General features: G+C 46.6%; 1 protein-coding gene across 7 annotated transcripts in view; it reads right to left on the bottom strand.

The window, feature by feature from the left end:
* Positions 1-9,392: 9,392 nt before the first annotated feature.
* Positions 9,393-18,219, bottom strand: part of PEG3 (paternally expressed 3) — a 31,760-nt gene continuing 22,933 nt past the window's right edge. For 5 of the 7 annotated variants that reach the window (XM_066270898.1, XM_066270899.1, XM_066270896.1 and 2 more), the window contains 2 exons: positions 17,004-17,093; positions 9,393-16,665 (listed from right to left, as the gene is read on the bottom strand). In XM_066270898.1, the coding sequence (XP_066126995.1) occupies positions 12,725-16,665; positions 17,004-17,093 (4,031 nt within the window). In that variant the 3' untranslated portion in view covers positions 9,393-12,724. The remainder of the gene's footprint in view (positions 16,666-17,003; positions 17,094-18,219) is intronic. The other 2 variants (XM_066270901.1, XM_066270900.1) reach the window with 2 other exon arrangements.

Here is an 18,219-nt window from a genome sequence, read left to right as displayed (position 1 = left end):
CAGTTAGTTCCCTTTGGCTTTATTTATATCTAAATGTTTTCATCGCCAATGCACACAGGTAATCACTGTAGTTAATTTTGTGTTTTTTTCAATTTTTTTACCCACATATAAGAATATACAGATATAACCAGGGTGTTCTTGGGTTACGACAGTCTTGACATACATTTCCAGTTTACACCACTCACTCTCACCCATAAAAACTTAAAAGAATTGAGAGGTCAGTGTTTCGGCTTATACATTAGCCTTGTACTTACGGGCTGAGCGAGTGAACTAGTTTGGTTGTGTGTGACGGAAGAAGATGCAGGAAAGGTGCAAGTGACCAAGGGAATTGGCCCCTTACCAGTGTGCAAGCCAACCACAGGAATAAAGATAGAAATTTTTTTTTAAACACTCTTTTTTTGGTCATTTTTTCTGTTACTACAGTACAGTATAACTATGTCCTTTTCCTTTTTCTGTGGCTTACCTGTGTTTTTATGTTCTACATTATGATTTTACAATGGTGTTAGGATAGGTAAGTGTGTGTTTAGGGCAAACAAGGGTGTGTTTCAACTTACACCAAAAAACGGGTTATGTGACTGTCGTAGGAACTGAGAATGCCCTGTATATGAATATTATACACATGTGCACAGCTATATGTGTGTGATTATCATTGATATATACTCTGTACCAATATCTACACTATAATATATATTCTGTAATGTACATTTATAAGTGAATATATTTTTAAATATAAAATAAGTGTTTTGTAAATATATAAAACTTTAAAGATGTGATGTAACCTATTCCACATTTATGTATACATTATGATATATAATGTAATGAAAAAATAATTACATAATGCATACATTGTTATACATATTCACTATTTAGATTTTTTTTATTGATTGATGTTAGAGAAAGAAGGAAGCATTGTTCGTTGTTATGATTATTTCTTATTTTAATTTTATTTTTTCTGCTTGGCCGGGCGGTGGTGTAGTAGATGGAGTGTTGGACTGGGATGCAGAGGACCCAGGTTTGAGACCCCGAGGTCGCGGGCTTGAGTGCGAGCTCATCTGGTTTGAGCAAAGGCTCACCAGCTTGGACCCAAGGTGGCTGGCTTGAGGGGGGGGGGGGTTGCTCGGTCTGCTGAAGGCCCACGGTCGGGCACGTGTGAGGGAGCAATCAATGAACAGCTGGGGTGTCGCAGCGAGAGGCTGATGATTGATGCTTCTCATCTCTCTCCGTTCCTGTCTGTCTGTCCCTATCTGTCCCTCTCTCTGACTCCCTCTCTGTCTCTGTGTAAAAAAAAAAAAAAAAATTTTTTTTCTTTTTTTTAGAGAGAGGCAGGGAGAGAGAGAGAGATGGGAACATCGAGCTGTTACTGTATGTGCCCTGACTGGGGATTGAACCAGCAACCTCTGTGCTTCAGGAAGATCCTCCAACTTACTGAGATATCTAGCCTGGGCTTAATTTTTTTATTGATTGGTTGACTTTTTATTGAGACAGAGAGAGGAAGAGAGAGAGAGGGGGGAGGGGGAAGGGAAGCATTTATTTGTTGTTCCACTTAGTTATGTACTCATTGGTTGCTTCCCACGTGTGCGCTGACTGGGGATCGAACCCACAACCTTGTCATTTCCAGCAGTATGCTCTAACTATTGGGTTTCATTTCTTTAACCCTGGTGGCATGAGTTTCATTTCAGGGCTTACGGCAGGTGACCACAAAGGAATGTCCGATGTCACAATTCCAAGAAGTCATGGACAGTTGAAACTGCAGACGGTTGAAAAGGTACAAACATTCGTAATTAGTGGAAAGCACCCCTGCGCCAGCGATAGCGGCAGCCAATCAGCAAATGCCCCGCCACCCTTCTTATCCCTAACCTAACCCTTAAAACGTGGCCTAAGACCGTAGCCGGGGCTGCTCTCATTTTTCGAGACAGCCTGGCAGGTTTTCTTTCTAATAAAGCCTGATTCTCTAAACCTTTCGGTTGCCAGTCTTCTTTTCAGTCTAACACTAACCAACTGAGCTAACCGTCAAGGACCAATTTTTATTTTCTTTATTTTAGAGAGAAAGGGAGAGAGAGAAACATCGATTTGTTGTTCCCCTTATTTATGCATTCATTGGTTGATTCTTGTTTGTGGCCTGACAGAGGATCAAACCCACAATTTTGGCGTATGGGGGCCAATGATCTAAACAACTGACCTACCGGATCAGGGTGCTATTATATATATATGTATAAATGTAATCAGAGGTGTATTTAATGGTGGGCACACCAGGCACGGGCCCTGGGCCCCGTCTTCTGAAGGGCCCACAAAAACCCAACTTTATACTTTTTTTCTAATGACACCAAGTTTAGTTCATATGTGCAATTTTAACGTTAATAGTACATAATATTTTTTTAATTTAAAAATACGCTTGGCCCTGGCCGGTTGGCTCAGCGGTAGAGCGTCAGCCTAGCGTGCGGAGGACCCGGGTTCGATTCCTGGCCAGGGCACACAGGAGAAGCGCCCATTTGCTTCTCCACCTCTCCGCCGCACCTTCCTTTCTGTCTCTCTCTTCCCCTCCCGCAGCCGAGGCTCCACTGGAGCAAAGATGGCTCAGGCGCTGGGGATGGCTCCTTGGCCTCTGCCCCAGGCGCTAGAGTGGCTCTGGTCGCAACAGAGCAATGCCCCGGAGGGGCAGAGCATCGCCCCCTGGTGGGCAGAGCGTCGCCCCCAGTGGGCGTGCCGGGTGGATCCTGGTCGGGCGCATGCGGGAGTCTGTCTGACTGTCTCTCCCGTTTCCGGCTTCAGAAAAATACAGAAAAAAAAATACGCTTAACATATATTTTTATTTTCCCTGTCTCTCTCTCTCTCTTTCTCTCTCTCTCTCTCTCTCTCTTTTTAAGGGGCCCAATATTTTCTTCTGTGCCTGGGGACTCAACCGACCTTAATCTGCCTCTGAATGTAATACAGTGTTTTACCTTTTCTTAACTATTCATATTCACATTTCCTCCCTTTTTTGTACAAAAGGTGGTACACTTTACACACTGTTCTGTGCCTTCATTTATTCTTACTTACCTTATTTACCAGTCTATCTCGGAGAGCTTTTCATATCACCCCAAAGAGAATTTGCTCACCGTTTTTTGCACAGTGGTGTGGATTCTGTTGTATGGTTGTGATCTAATTTATTTAACCAGTTCCAGACTCCTGAGAAGTTGAGTTGTTTTCAGTCCTTTGCTGCTACAGCGAGCACTGAGTTCATCACCTTAACCTTCAGCAATTCTGCTATGTAAATTGTTGCGATCAACCCACTGAGCTGGAATTGCTTAGGGTACAAGCATGTGTCATTTTGATAGAGATTTCTACATTGTCATCCATGGACATTGTGGCATCTTAGCATCCCACCAGCCAGTGTGAGCATGTGGGTGTTCCCACTGTTATATTATGCTTTAAGTTTTATAAAGTGAGGGTCGAGAACCAGTATCTCAGGATCTCAGGATCTCAGGGCAGTTCTAGTTTACATTTCTTTCTTTCTTATTTTGAGATAGAGGCAAAGAGAGAGAGACAGAAACATTGAACCACTCCTCTATGTTCTCTGACCAGGAATTGAACCGGCAACCTCCACGCTCTGGGACAACACTCCAACCAACCAACAAGCAATCCATCTGGCCAGGGCTTAATTTTTATTGATTTTTAGAGAGACAGAGCGGAGGGGGAAGGGAAACATTTGTTATTTTATTTTTAATTATTTTTTATTTATTCATTTTAGAGAAGAGAGACAGAGAGAGAGATTGAGATACAAAGAGAGAGAGATATGGGGGGGGGGCAGGAAGCATCAACTCCCATATGTGCTTTGACTGGGCAAGCCCAGGGTTTTGAACCAGTGACCTCAGCATTCCAATTCGATGCTTGATCCACTGCGCCACCATAGGTCAGGCTGGGAAACATTTGTTGTTCCACGCAGTCTTGCATTTTTTGGTTGCTTCCTGTATGTAACTTCAGTGGGGATTGAACTCACTACCTTGTTGTTTCTGGACAACGCATTCTCTTAACCGACTAAGCTAACCAGCCAGGGCCTACATTTCTCTTTTCATGAGCAAGATAGGGCATGTTTTCCTGTGTTTAGGAACCATTATACTTGACTAAAGCACATTCAGCCCTGGCCGGGTAACTCAGTTAGTTAGAGCATCACCCAGATACTCCAGGGTTAAAGGTTCACTCCCTGGTCAGGGCACATACAAGAATCGACCAATAAATGCATCAATAAGTGGAACAACAAATTGCTGTCTCTCTCTTTTTCTCATCAATAATCAATAAAAGAAAAAAGACTTTAAAGCACATTTACTGAGGGCTCAAGATATATGGGGATCATGTAATAATTGTTATGCATAACAATGAGGATGATAACGTAGGGTTAATATTTCTTGAACACTTGTGTGCCCTATGCCCATTCCTGTTCTAAGCCTCAACGCAGATGTTATGACCTCTCCCCAGAGCCTTTTTAGGTAGGTAGTATTATCATTACCATTTTACAGGTCCCAAAACAGAGGCATGAAATTGTAAAGTAGCTGAGTAAATGGAGGCTCCAAAACCAGGAAGCACAGAATGGGTACATGGTTTCAGAAGTTGGTGCGGATGGGGAATCCTTGGGTGTTGGCTGGATTTCGTCCTCATGTTCAACACATTTCCTGAATGGGGGCTCAGGCTCAGAGAAACGGCCTATAGCCACAGGCAGATGAGGTTGGAAGAAGACTCAAACTCAGGTCTGTCCCTGACCATCCAAGGGCTCAGCCCAGGTGAGGGAGAGAAGCCCTGGGTCATCAGAGGGTGGGACAGATTTCCCCCCCAGTGACTGAGAATGAGTCCTGGTCTGGCTGCAGTGTACAAATGTGGAAGCAGAGAGCCAGAGTCCAAGCATCCCTGAACTTATGAGTATGACCCAGTGGTGGGATTCAAATAATTTCACAACTGGTTCTCTGTGCTAGGGACTGTTTTAAGTATAAAAAAAAACCAAAATACCAAAAGGTAGTTTATTATTTCATGCATTTGATACTTCCACAGCTTCTGAAATGGGCGATAAGATAACCTTTGAAATCCATCTTTCTATTGGTTCATTGTGTCCTAGCTTCCTATGGGTTTCACGGTTCGGGGGGAAACGCCAGCACACTCATAATATCTCAGAGGGATTTTGGGTGTAACACAAAACTGAAACAAATGACAGCTTGTCACCCCTGGTTGTGTGGCACTTTTTCTCTTTATGTTCTATGCTTGTTTACTGAAGTAGCAAACACGAGGGAATGAAAATGTAGTACCATATTTCCCCATGTATAAGATGCTCCCATGTATAAGACACACCTTAATTTGGGGACCCGAATTTTGAAAATAAAATGTATTAGGTAAAGTTATTGAACTCTGGTTTTATTCATCATAAAATCCATACAACTCCTCATCACTGTCAAAACACCCGTCCATTAGCTTGTCCTCATCTGTGTCTGATGACGAATCACTGTCTTCAACAATGAGTGCAAAAACAAGCATGAAAAAGCGGGAATGCAAGTAAAAAAAAATCTACAACCACTGTATTATAAAGACACACCCAGGTTTTAGTCCCCAAATCTTTTCCCAAAAAGGTGTGTCTTATACATGGGGAAAGATGGTATTGCATCAAAGGTATAATGAGTTTATGAAATGAATAAATATTATAAGCATAGTTCTGTCAAAATTTTTACACCTCTGGAAGGAATGAACATGACAATGGGCACTTAGAATAAATACGCTGTTGTGCAGATGAACGTTAAAAAAGAGTAAGGGATATCAATTGGTGATTTCCACATTGGGTGGCTTGCCCAGGCGCCCACCTTAAAGAGAACCCTGATGACAAGTTCTTTTTAACCACCAGTTCACTGAACTCAACAAAAAATTAGGTATCGGTTCTGCCAAACCACTGTGAACTGACTGAATCCCACCGCTAAGTATGACATTATCTTGGCTATCAACAAACTGATTCTAAAGTTTATATGGAGAGAGAGGCAGAAGACTCAGAACAGCCAACACAATATTGAAGAGAAGAACAAAGTTGGAGGACCAATGCTCCCTGACATCATGACTTACTACACAATTCTTATTTGTCCATTATCTCTCTACAAGCCTAGAAAAATAAACCAAAAGGATACTAACTCCCTGGTGTCTGGGATTCAGCTGTAGCAATAATAGCAAAATTAACAGCCATTTATGGAAGAGGAACCAGGATGCATGCATTTCTTCCTTGAAACATGTCAACAATCCCATTTTATGAATAAGAAAACTGAGGTCTGGAAGTTTAAAATAATATGTCAAGGCAACATTGTTAGCCAGTATCAAAGCTGGTTATCCGATCCTGGAAAGTCTGGAGCCAGAGTCCAAGTACATACCTGACTGCTCCTCCAACTAATATGTATTGCAGGGATTGGGAACCTAGACTCGCGAGCCAGATGTGGCTCTTTTGATGGCTGCATCTGGCTCATAGACAAATCTTTAATAAAAAAAATAATGTTAAAAATATAAAACTTTCTCATGTATTACAATCCATTCATTTCCTACCGCTCATGTTCATGGTTGTGGGTGGCTGGAGCCAATCACAGCTGTCCTCCGGGACAACACCAAATTTTTATTGGATAATGCGGAACGTACACGGGTCGTTGTATGGCTCTCATGGAATTACATTTTAAAATATGTAGTGTTCATGGCTCCCTCAGCCAAAAAGTTCCCCGACCCCTGATGTATTGAGTACCTACTATCAGGCATTGATCTAGGTCCTGAAAATACAGTAGGGGGCAAACAGACATAAACCTCTGACTTTGTGGCATTTCCTTGCTAATGCAAAAAGAGAGACAAGGCTCTGGCCGGTTGGCTCAGTGGTAGAGCATCAGCCCGGCGTGTGGAGGTTTCAGGTTTGATTCCCAGCCAGGGCACACAGGAGAAGTGCCCATCTGCTTCTCCACCCCTCCCCCTCTCCTTCCTCTCTGTTTCTCTCTTCCCCTCCCGCAGCCAAGGCTCCATTGGAGCAAAGTTGGCCCAGGCACTGAGGATGGCTCTATGGCCTTTGCCTAGTTGCTAGAATGCCTAGTTGCTAGAATGGCTCCAGTTGCAATGAAGCAACTGCGCCAGATGGGCAGAACATTGCTCCCTGGTGGGCATGCCAGGTGGATCCTAGTCGGGTGCATGCAGGAGTCTGTCTGCTTCCCCACTTCTCACTTCAGAAAAATACAAAAAAAAAAAAAAAGGGGAGAGACAATAAAAAATAAGGTAAATAGTGAATCAGATGGTAGTACAATGGAGAAAAATTAAACAGAGGGTATGTTGTGGGTGGCGGGGGTGTTTGGGAGGGTTGCAATTTCAGAATGGCCAAGGAAATTTCTAAAACGATCCAAGAATAAGACATATTGACATCTGGAGGAGGAGTCCTCTGGGCAGAGGTAACAGCCAGTGCAAAGCCTCAGAGAGGGAAACATGTGTATGTGATATTTTTAAAAGAGGGTAGCGGCTGGAGCCCAAGGCAGAAAATAGTTGACTCTAGAAGGCCTTTTGGGGGTTCAGTCAGGGGATACAGAGGACCTGGGTGGAGATAGCATTCCTTCAGGTTCAGGCAAAACTCCCTGCTTAGAGAAGTCAGTGCCTCTCACCCAGAAGGATTCTGCCCAGTGGGAAGAAAGTCCTGTTCTCTCTCTCACATAATTGGATGGTAGTTGCAATTGGGACCCCATCCCCTGATTGTCTGAGGAAGTGGAGAGAGAAGAATCTGATCTCTAAGCTCACTGTGGCACCAGCTCCATCCTCCATAACACCCAAGCCCCAGAAGGACATCCCTTGCCGGGTGTGGGAGATAGGATTGGAGGTACAGTAGGTAGATTTTAATGCTCAGCGGTGCATGTCTGGAATTCTTAATCATGTCTGAATATGGGATCCCAATTTTAATTTTGCACTGTCACCCCCCCCAAAAAAATTACACAGCCAGTCCTGGATAGATATCATTATTTCTGTTTTGCAGGAAATAAAAGCACAGAGTACTTACACAATGGGAAGCTGGGATTCAAACCCCAACTCTGTTTGGTTCTAGGATGGGTGCTCTTAACCACTGGTCTAGGCAACACCTGACCTTAGGAGACATATCCACAAAGACAGCTCTAACCCTTCTCACTCCAGAAAACAAAGTAGACCACATTCCGTCTCTTCTTTTCCAAACTAAGAGGTGGGGGGAAGAGTTAGGTAGAATGGTTTCCCAAAGGTGTCTACATCCTACTCCCCAGAACTTACGAAAATGTTACCTTGCATGGGGGGGGGGGCACTTTTTCCTTTAAGATTTGGATTCCTTGTTTCCTTTTCTTGCCTGCTTGCCCTGTTGAGGATTGTAAGTAGCATGTTACATAGATGTGTATGAGAGTGGGAATTCTGTCTTGTTCCTGACCTTAGAGAAAAACCTTTCAGCTTTTCACTGTTGAGTATGATGTGAGCTGTAGACTTGTCATATTTGGCCTTTATTATGTTGCAGTTGAACTATCCTTGCATTCCAGAAGTAACTCCCACTCAGTCATGGTGTATGATTTTTTGTTGTTGATAGCTTGAGAAAGACAGGAAGGGAGAGATGAGTCAACTCCTAATTGTGGCACCTTAGCTGTTCAGTTGTTCATGAACTGCTTTCTAATATGTGCCTTGATCGGAGGGGTTGGGGGGCTCTCAGCCAAGCCAGTGACCCCTTGCTCAAGCCGGTGACCTTAGGCTCAAGCCAGCGACCATGGGGTCATGTCTATGAACCTATGCTCAAGCTGGCAACCCCCCACTCAAGCTGCTGATCTTGGGAGTTTGAAACCTAGATCCTCAGGGTCACAGGCCGATGCTCTATCCACTGTGCCACCCCCCGGTCAAGCAGAATATGCAATACTTAAAACTAAAATAAGAGCTGTGCAGCAAACTAAGGCCTAAGAAGGCACTAAGTTTTTGGATTAATAATTTTAACAACAACAAAAAAAACCCCACTATATTTAATAATCCCAAACACTGAAAATGGACAAAAGAGGAGACAGGGCCCTGGCCAGTTGGCTCAGCAGTAGAGCGTTGGGCCAGTGTGAGGAAGTCCTGGGTTCGATTCCCAGTCAGGGCACACAGGAGAAGCACCCATCTGCTTCTCCACCCTTCTCCCTCTCCTTTCTATCTCCCTCTTCCTCTCCTGCAGCCAAGGCTTCATTGGAGCAAAGTTGGACCAGGCGCTGAGGACGGCTCCATGGCCTCCACCTCAGGCACTCTAATGACTTGGGTTGCCACCAAGCAATGCCCCAGATGGGCAGAGCATCGCCCCCTGGTGGGCATGCCAGGTGGATACCAGTTGGGTGCATGCGGGAGTCTGTCTCTCTGCCTCTCCGCTTCTCACTGAATTTAAAATAAAGAGACTGAAAAATACCTTATTTTTAACTTTATTTTTATTGTTGACACTATTACAGATAGATATAATGACCACAACCATATTAACAAACCAAAAACCTGTGCACAGAAACAAGATGAACACCATGATAAAGATCATTCAAGGAAACCAAGACGAAATATTTAACCGTAATCCCACAACCACATAACTATTTCTTAATTTTTTTCCGTATTTCTTCCCACCTTTGACTTGACTTATCATTAATGCCCTAACAATCACAGGCTGGTTGTAGACAGATGTTAACAGTTGTTGTTAGGTGCAAGGAATACGGATAATTTTCTTCTACTTGACTGAATTTCCCAAAATTTGCTACGAGTATGTATTAAATTTGTAATGGAAAAATACATACTTAAGATTCAGTTACCAAAACACTCACAATCATTCAAGAAATTTGAGACAAAATATTTCATCATGATCCCACAATGACATGATTTAATGATTTTTCCCTATGTTTTTCACCATAGACTTTATGCATACACATCTAACTCTCCTAATCACAAGCTTGCGCACTGAAACAGGACAGAAGAAACACAATCAAGATGTTAACAGTTGATGGGTGTTGGGAATACGAGTGATCTTTTCTTTCCTAATTTTCTGTATTTTCCAATTCTTTTCCTCTGGGTATATGTTATCCTTATAATTGAAACACAGATCATCAACTCTGTCATCAGAACACCATTAGGAAATGTTTGAAAACCTTAAGATGAAAGCACTGAACTGCAATTCCACAAGGATAACCTAACAACTGCTTTGAATAAATGTTTTGACAGTTATAATCATGAACCTGTGCACAGAAACAAGAAACTATATACTGAAGAAGGTTATCTATTTTTGGAGGTGGAAATATGGAGTATTTTTTTTCCTCCACTTTTATTTTCCAAGTGTCTGATACATGAGTTCATATTATGTTCACAATGGAGACGTGGCTATCAACTTTTTTAGTAACACTACTATAAAGAACAGCAGAGAATTTAAGAAAATAATGCTCAACTATAAGCCTACAACAACAACAACACAACAGCTGTTGACTATAAGCATACATTTTTAAACAGTTATAATTGTAGTATAAATATAATTCTGTGTCCTGCTTTTTCCACTTAATATTCTGTAAATATATTTCCATGTTACTACATAACTCTTCACGATTATCTTTTTTTTTTTTTAAACAGCTGCGTAAGAATCACGAATATGTCCACTTAATTGTTCGTTCTCCTATCGTTTGGCATTGAAATTGTTCCTAATTTCTCGCTAAATTGGGATGGACACCCTTATGTTTGGCAAAACGCTTTCCGAAAAAGTTCTACTGATTGGTACTGCCGACGGTGAGGAACCCAAGTTGACCCCGAGGTCAGCAATGGCTCCCGTCTCAGGGCCTGCCTCTGAGACGGGGCCTCACTGCTCCCGTTATCCTGGGTGTCCATCCCAACCTCTGGGCATTCCCACCGACGCTATGCCATCAAGATGACCCCTTCTAAACTGCCCAGGACACATTCTCACCAACCTGGCCTTATGACTGTTTCTGATGTGTCCTTCTGTGTGTCTCCCCACTCCCCTAAATCTGCTGCTATGTTGAGGCTCCCTTCCTTGGCTCCCTCCTCTCTCTGCCCAACAACCTCCCTTGGATGTGGGCATTCCCGGCAGCTCTGAGCCCAGTCATGCAGGATCTAGGGAGAGTGAGATGTGGTCATGTTCCTCAAGCATTTTAATTTCCTCGCTCTACGTCTCCGCTCTTATCCTTTGAACACTCCTTCAACAGATCCACTTTTTAAATTTTTTTTTTAATTTTTACTTTTTTTTTTTACCCCAGCGAACTCAAAGCCAACAACAACAAAAATGTCTCAAAAGTCACTAGGCGAGAGGAGGAGAGAAGAAAAAGGAAGAGAACAGGCATCAGTTATGAGGTCCCATTTGGGATTCACGGCCAACAGAGGCCATCAAACCAACGCGGCACTGATGGAGAGCTCAGAAATTCTCAAAACTGGTGAAAGAGGAAGGGATCAATAGTACCAACACAAAGTAAGACTGCTGGGGAGCCTGAGTCCTCCATGTCAAGCTTGGGTTGACGGTAAAGAAAGCTTTTTTAAAAAAAAATTTTTCTTTAATGCAAATGAGACTTGGGATTGAGGGTCAGACAGGTGAAGGCGAGAATTAAGTTCAGCAGTAGAAAGCGCTAATTAGGAGGCTTGTTCCTGGGCACCCAGGGGCAAACTAATGTATGCGGCGGCCAAGACGAATAAAGTCACGTTGCTACTTGTCACTTAAGGCAGGAAGCGCACAAAGAAGGGGTGACAGTTATATCTACATCCTTATGTACAAGATGAGAGCCTCTCCCTCTGGTTCTCAACCCTCATTAGGCACCGTCGTGATCTAGTGATGGTTGCAACCCAGTCTTTTTTTAAAGGCCAAGAAGATTTACAGGGAAAAGCTTTGGGTTTTGTGAAGTCACTACTAAATGCACATGAAGCTCATTCAAAGAAAAAAAAAACCTGTCATCTCTTCGCATTAGAATCACTGCAAGGTACAACGCGGCAATGGATCCACTCGGGTCACAGAAGGTCGATCCACATACTGAGGTTCCCGAGTCTTGGTGTTAGACAGCGTGGCTGAAAAGGAAGCTCAAAACTTCACTTTTCCAATAGCACAGAGTAAAAAGACAGTTTATCTTTCACGACTACACCTTTGTAGGAATATTTAAAGAGCAAGGAACAATACACGATCACTCAAAAAAGAAAAAGACACGAAGGGGCTAAAACAACGCACAGTAAATCAGGGGACCCAAGAGGCTTACAAATACATATATATATACTGGTTTGGTGCTCCTATCCTTTTCCATTAATAAAAAAAGTCAAAGTCAAAGCTTACCAGGTGAAGGTAGCTCTGCATAGTAAACTGTGACTGTTACTGTATTAATTCCCAATACTTGTAATGACCAGTATTGGCTATGATTTGCTATGTGACACACATCTCAGGAAAATGATATATATATATCATGTATGTGAATGGAAATGTCATTTACAGGTGGTTGGGGCTGTTTCTGTAGTCTCAGAATCTCCTAGGATTTTTCCCCATGTGCACACACCGGTGTTTGGCGGGGGGTTGGGGTGGTGGTGAGAGTTAAGAACCCAGGGAACCACCATTGTGCTCTACGTTCGGTTAGGTCCTTTCCGGTTCAAGCTGTCTGATGTTAAAAGTCGGTGTGTATGTACCTGCCACGCTAGGTGTCCCTGTGGCATTGTTATTAGGGGTTAGTCTGAATTCTCTGAGAGGGTCCAGTTCTCAGTCCAGGCGTTCCCGCCTTGACGCTTGTTCATCTCAGCCGGTGTGGGTATTCTGGTGTCTGGCCAGGGACAGGCGGTCACCAAAGACTTGCCCGCAGACATCGCATCTGAAGTACTTGTCGTCCTCTTCAGCCCTGCTGTCGGCGGCGCCTGTGCTGGTGCCGGCATGTGCGGGGTAATGCAAGCCCTCCCCGTGGACGTTGCCAGACTCGAAGATGATCACCCTGGCGTGGGTCTTCAGGTGCTCGCCGTAGGCCGAATTGGAGGTGAAGGTCCCGCCGCACTCCCTGCACTCGTAGTACGGCTCCTCCACCTGGATCTCCTCCTGGTCACCTTCCTCTTCAGGGTCTTCGATCCCAGCGCCGTCGGGCTCATCCGCGTCTCCCTCCTCCGGCTCCCCAGCTCTTTCTTCGGGGTCTTCGACCCCCGCGCCGTCGGGCTCCTCCGCATCCTGGTCGGGCTGCGCAGCCTCCCCATCGGGCTCTGCGGCCTCTCCGCTGGGCTCGCCGACCTCCACTTCTGGCTGGGCAGCCTCTGCGTGGGACCCCTGGATCCTCAGGACCTCCCGTGGGAGAAGGACATTGGCTTCCACGGCCTGGGCGGCAGCGGCTTCTTCCTCTTCAAAATGAAACGTCTGGTGTTTAGTGAGAACCCTGTTATGCACAAAGGACTTCCCACAGTCCTTGCACTCAAAGAAGGACGAATCTCTCTTGGGGGGGTCAGTGAGAAAGGAGGTGTGGACGAAGGCAGCCCCGTAATCATAGGGCTCCTCCTTCTTATGGACCTTCCTGTGGTCCTTGAGGTCTGACTGACTAAGGAAGGATTCTCCGCAGGTTTCACATTCATACTGCTTCTCTTCCGCCTGACTTCTCTGCAACTCAGCGAGGGCTAAGCCGGGGCTGACCACATCGTCACCTCCTCCCGGGCCCCGTTCCTGCGGACCCTCTCTCATGTGAAGGGCCAGATGTTCGTTAAAGACAGAGCCATGAATGTAATCCAGCCCACAGATGTGGCACTGGAGGAACAGCCCTGTCAGAGGAGGACTCTTCTGTGGGGCGAGGAACCTCGGGGGGTTAACAGCCCAAGGCTGCATAAAGGGCTCGTCATACCTCCTATGGCCATAAAACGGATCCTGCTCATGGACCTTCTGGTGCTCAAAGAGGAAGGAGCTATGGATGAACGAATCCCCGCATGCCCGGCATTCAAAGACCTGCTCTCCGGTGGCCTCCCTCAGATACTCACTGACCGAATGGGTGTGAATGACAGAACATGTGTACTCACGGGTGTAAAGGGGATACTCTCTGCTGTGAACTTTCTGGTGGTCCTTGAGGTCTGCACGGTAAGCAAAGCCCAGCCCGCAGTCCTCACATCCATAGATGGTGTCCTCAGGGTCGTCCTGCTTCGCCTCCTTGTCTGGCTCCTGTTGCTCATACTCTTCCTGCTCTGGCCTGCCCAGGCCTACCACCCTCTGAATAACGGAGTCTCCAGACAGCTTCACCCCGTGGAACTCCTCCTGGGCATAGATTTTCTGATGGGTGCTCAGGTCTTCAATGGTGGCGAAGCATTGCCCGCAGTCCTTGCATTCTTGCTGGACCGGCGGCAGCTGCTGGGCATAACTTGTGTGCGTGGCCTGGTCGGCGTAGCTCGATCCCTCTGGCTGCTGGGTGTAACTCGCCTGGCCTGGCTGTTCCGCGTGACCCATTTGGGCTATCTGTCCCGAGGAACTCATCTGCATTGGCTGCTGGGTGTGACTAATCACCCCTGACTGTTCCGCATAGTTGGTCTGCGCTGGTTGGTGTTGGGTGTAACTGGCCTGCGCAGGCTGTTCAGTGTTCTTGGTCTTGGCCGTCTGCTGAGCGTAACGCATCACCCCAGGCCAGGGGGCATTGCGCGCCTGAGGCTCGGTGGAAGCTAAGCTGCGAATCACGGATTGCTCGTAGATCCTGGTTCCGGAAGGCTTCTTCCGGTGGTGAATCTTCTGATGCTCCGTGAGGTCGGAGCTCCGGACAAAGGACTCACCGCACTCCGGACACTCATAGAGTTTCTCTCTTGGGCGAAAGGTCTGAGGCTCACCGAAACGCAGGGCATGGATGACTGAGGTCTCACTGTTCCTCTGCTCGATGTTCTTCTTCTTGGCACGTGCCTTCTGGTGCTCGCGGGCGTTGGCACTGGGAATTGACAGTTGGCCATCCTTCTTCAAGTCCCTAGTCGTGTCTTCCTCTCCAGTAGTACTTTTGGGGGGTTCAGGACAGGATACACTGCGTATCACGGAGTCCTTGTAGTTGCCGTTCTTCCGCGCATCGTGAGGGTTGGCTCTGGTGGGAGTTTTCTGTTGCTTATCACGAAGGTTTAAGGTGTACCGGGAAGGTTCCCCTTTTTGATCCCCCGGATTTCCACCGCGACTTTTGGGGACTTTGAAAGTGGCGACACTGTGGATAACAGACCTCTTGGTTTCCTTTCCTTCGGAGGTCTTCTCTCCGGCATGGGCTTTCTGGTGCTCCATGGCACGCGCGCTCTGAATGGTGGACACGGCCACCGCTTGAGGCTGAGTGAACCCCCCCGCGCTGTGACTTTTCTGAGCTTCTGCCCAGGCTAAGCTGTGAATGACTGACCTCTCATTTGGTTTCCTCACACAGACTTTTTCCTGAGTGGGAGATTTCCGGTTGTCATCGGGGTTCGAGTCGACAGTGAAGGCCTTCCCGTCCTCACCTTCAGGGGGTCTTGTGATCGTATGACTCTTCTGAGACTCCATGCGGGATACACTATGAATGACGGACTTGCTGGACCCCTGGCTCTCACAGGGGCTCTTCCGAGAGTTAACTTTGCGATGCTCACCGAGGGGCAAGCTTAGCTGAAAGGCATCCCCGCCTTCTTTAAAATCCAAAGGCTTCTCCTTCAAGTACATCTTCTGCCACTTCTTAAGGGACTGACTGGGCACAGAGGTCTCCTCGCACACCTGACCTTCGTGCATCTTCTCCTTAGCAAACGTTTTCTGAGGCTTGCCGAAGGTTGGGCTGGGTTGGGAGGCTTCCTCCCCCTGCTCCCCATCTCTGTTGTCACCCCCATGAGTGTTCTGGTGTTCAACCAGGGCCGAGCTGTGCAGGAAGGTCTCCTTGCACACCTTACACTCATAGAATTTATCTTTCCCGTAGATTTTCTGAAGCTCGCTGTAGGTGGGGCTGGGCATGAAGAGCTCCTCACACTCCTCCTCCTCTTCTTCCTCCTCCTCCTCTTCCTTACATTCCGAGAGACTCTCTCTTGAGTGGACTTTCTGATGCTCAGCAAGGGTGGTCCCGCTAGGAAAGGTCTCCCCGCACTTCTTACATTCCAGGCGTCTCCCACGGGCCTGGCTTTTCCGGACCTCACTGACGGCCACAGTGTGAATGAAGGACTCACCATACTCAAAGAGGTCCTCCCGTGTGTGCAAAATCTGATGCTCGACAAACTGAGAAATCATACCGAAATCCCGCCCACACTCATCACACACATAGGGCATCTCACTGAAATAGAGTGGCTGGGACTCGGCGCAGGGGGCGGCGCTGACGCTGCACATGCTCTCTGCTTTTCCCATGTCACTACATTCAAAGGGTCTCTTCTTTGGACAGCTTCTCTGGTCGTGAATGGAGGAGCCCTGACTATCGGCATCAAACTGATAGTGCCTCTTTCTCTCAAGGACTTTCTTTTTGGACACCAGGTTGGAGTGATGACTATTCCCCCCACCTCCGAACGCATTCCCCTCGCAACCCCTGTCCTGAATCAGAGATTCCCTCTTGTGGAAGGAAACTTCTTTCCAATCATTGTCCAGCCTTCTGGGGAACCTCAGGAACCGGTCATTCAATTCCCTGGCCCTTCCAGATTTGGAGTTGGGCGCAACATCCTTGGTGAATTTTTCCATGATCGCCCCATGGGAAGACTCCTCTTCACAGATGCCCCGGCGGTGAGTTGACTTTTTGCTTTCAGGCATAGCTTTCAGACCTGCAATGAAACATCAATGATAAACACTCCTTAGTACCCCAACATGGGCAAAGTGAATGGGGGGACTTCCATGATGGTGGTGTGAGTATCAACTATTCAAGGGTTATCAAGACAGCAGGTCCTCAAGTAACATTGTTTGGTTCGGCGCTGTTTCATTTCAATATTGAGGAGAGGCCATAGGAAGGTGTCTCTGTGCATGCCGATTAGCCTACGGTAAAACTGGTTTTGTTATGTCGCGGAACCTCTGAACAATGTTAGATGAGAACGGACTCCATGTATTTATAGAGCCCATCTCATTGATTCAAGCGGCCAGCGTACATCGTCTGCCTAGTGCTTACCTCGACTGGTGCTTGGATAGGCACTTCTCTTTGACCTTGAATGGCCTTGTGTGAGGTGGGAGTGGCCATCGTCTTCCGCAAGCTGAACCCCTGTTCACAATAATACGACAGCTCATACTCAAGTTGGGGACCGAGACTCCTCACTCTAAACTGATGTCTGCCTTCCTCCGAGCCACAGAACAAGCAGCTGCCCAGAGCCAGTCCTCTGGATATCTTCTGTCTGCAGTCTCCTTCCTCTCCTCTCATTCCTTAACCCATCCTAATCTGCATTTTAAACGATCTTCTTGATGCTGCCTACACATCTGTCCCGAGACCTGCACGTGTCCCCAAATCCAGAGCCTCCTTGCTGGCTTTGCCCTCTCATAACTACCTCCTCAATGGCTTGATACCCTTTTTCACTGGCCCCCACAGCCTCCCTCCTTTCCCCGCTTCTCTGAACACATGGCCTCCTCGGGCCCTGCTGCCTTATGGAGCATTGTTGGTACCATTCTGCATCCCCAGCACTGGACCCGCAGAGCCCATGGCCAGCTAGGACCAAACCAGTGATCTTGTAGGAGAGCCACACTGGAACTGAGGATCCCACTTTAAGTGTGTACTTAAAAATCTCTGCTGTCACCATGCTATAAAGAGCATCAACTCTTGTGGCAAGAGTCATCTCCCCGTCCCCCACACCCCTGTCCCACAGGGTCTCCACCCAGAGCCAGAGCAATTTCTTAAAAACCAAGTGTCTTTGTTGATTCTTCTGCTGGAAATCTTTCAAAGGCTTCTTATTGCCCTTGAAGCCCAGATTAACATGGACTCTCATATCCTGCAGTTGAAAAAGAGTAAGGTGGAGCCCTGGCTGGTTGGCTCAGTAGTAGAGCGTCAGCCAGGCATGAGGAAGTCCTAGGTTCAATTCCCAGCCAGGGCACACAGGAGAAGCGCCCATCTGCTTTTCCTCCCTCTCCCTCTTTCTCTCTGTCTCTCTATTCCCCTCTCTCAGCCAAGGCTCCATTGGAGCAAAGTTGGCCTGGGCGCTGAGGACAGCTTCATGGCCTCCACCACAGGTGCTAGAATGGCTCTGGTTCCAGATGGGCAGAGCATCACCCCCTGGTGGGCATGCCGGGTGGATCCCGGTCAGGCGCATGTGGGAGTCTGCTGCCTCCCTGCTTCTTTGGAAAAAAAAAAAAAAATAGAGCAAGGTGGCAAAACACTCTGATGATCAGAGAAGCAGCAG

The sequence above is a fragment of the Saccopteryx bilineata genome, chromosome 3 (assembly GCF_036850765.1).
Source record: "Saccopteryx bilineata isolate mSacBil1 chromosome 3, mSacBil1_pri_phased_curated, whole genome shotgun sequence".
NCBI lineage: Eukaryota > Metazoa > Chordata > Mammalia > Chiroptera > Emballonuridae > Saccopteryx > Saccopteryx bilineata.
This window is presented reverse-complemented; position numbering and strand designations above follow the sequence as displayed.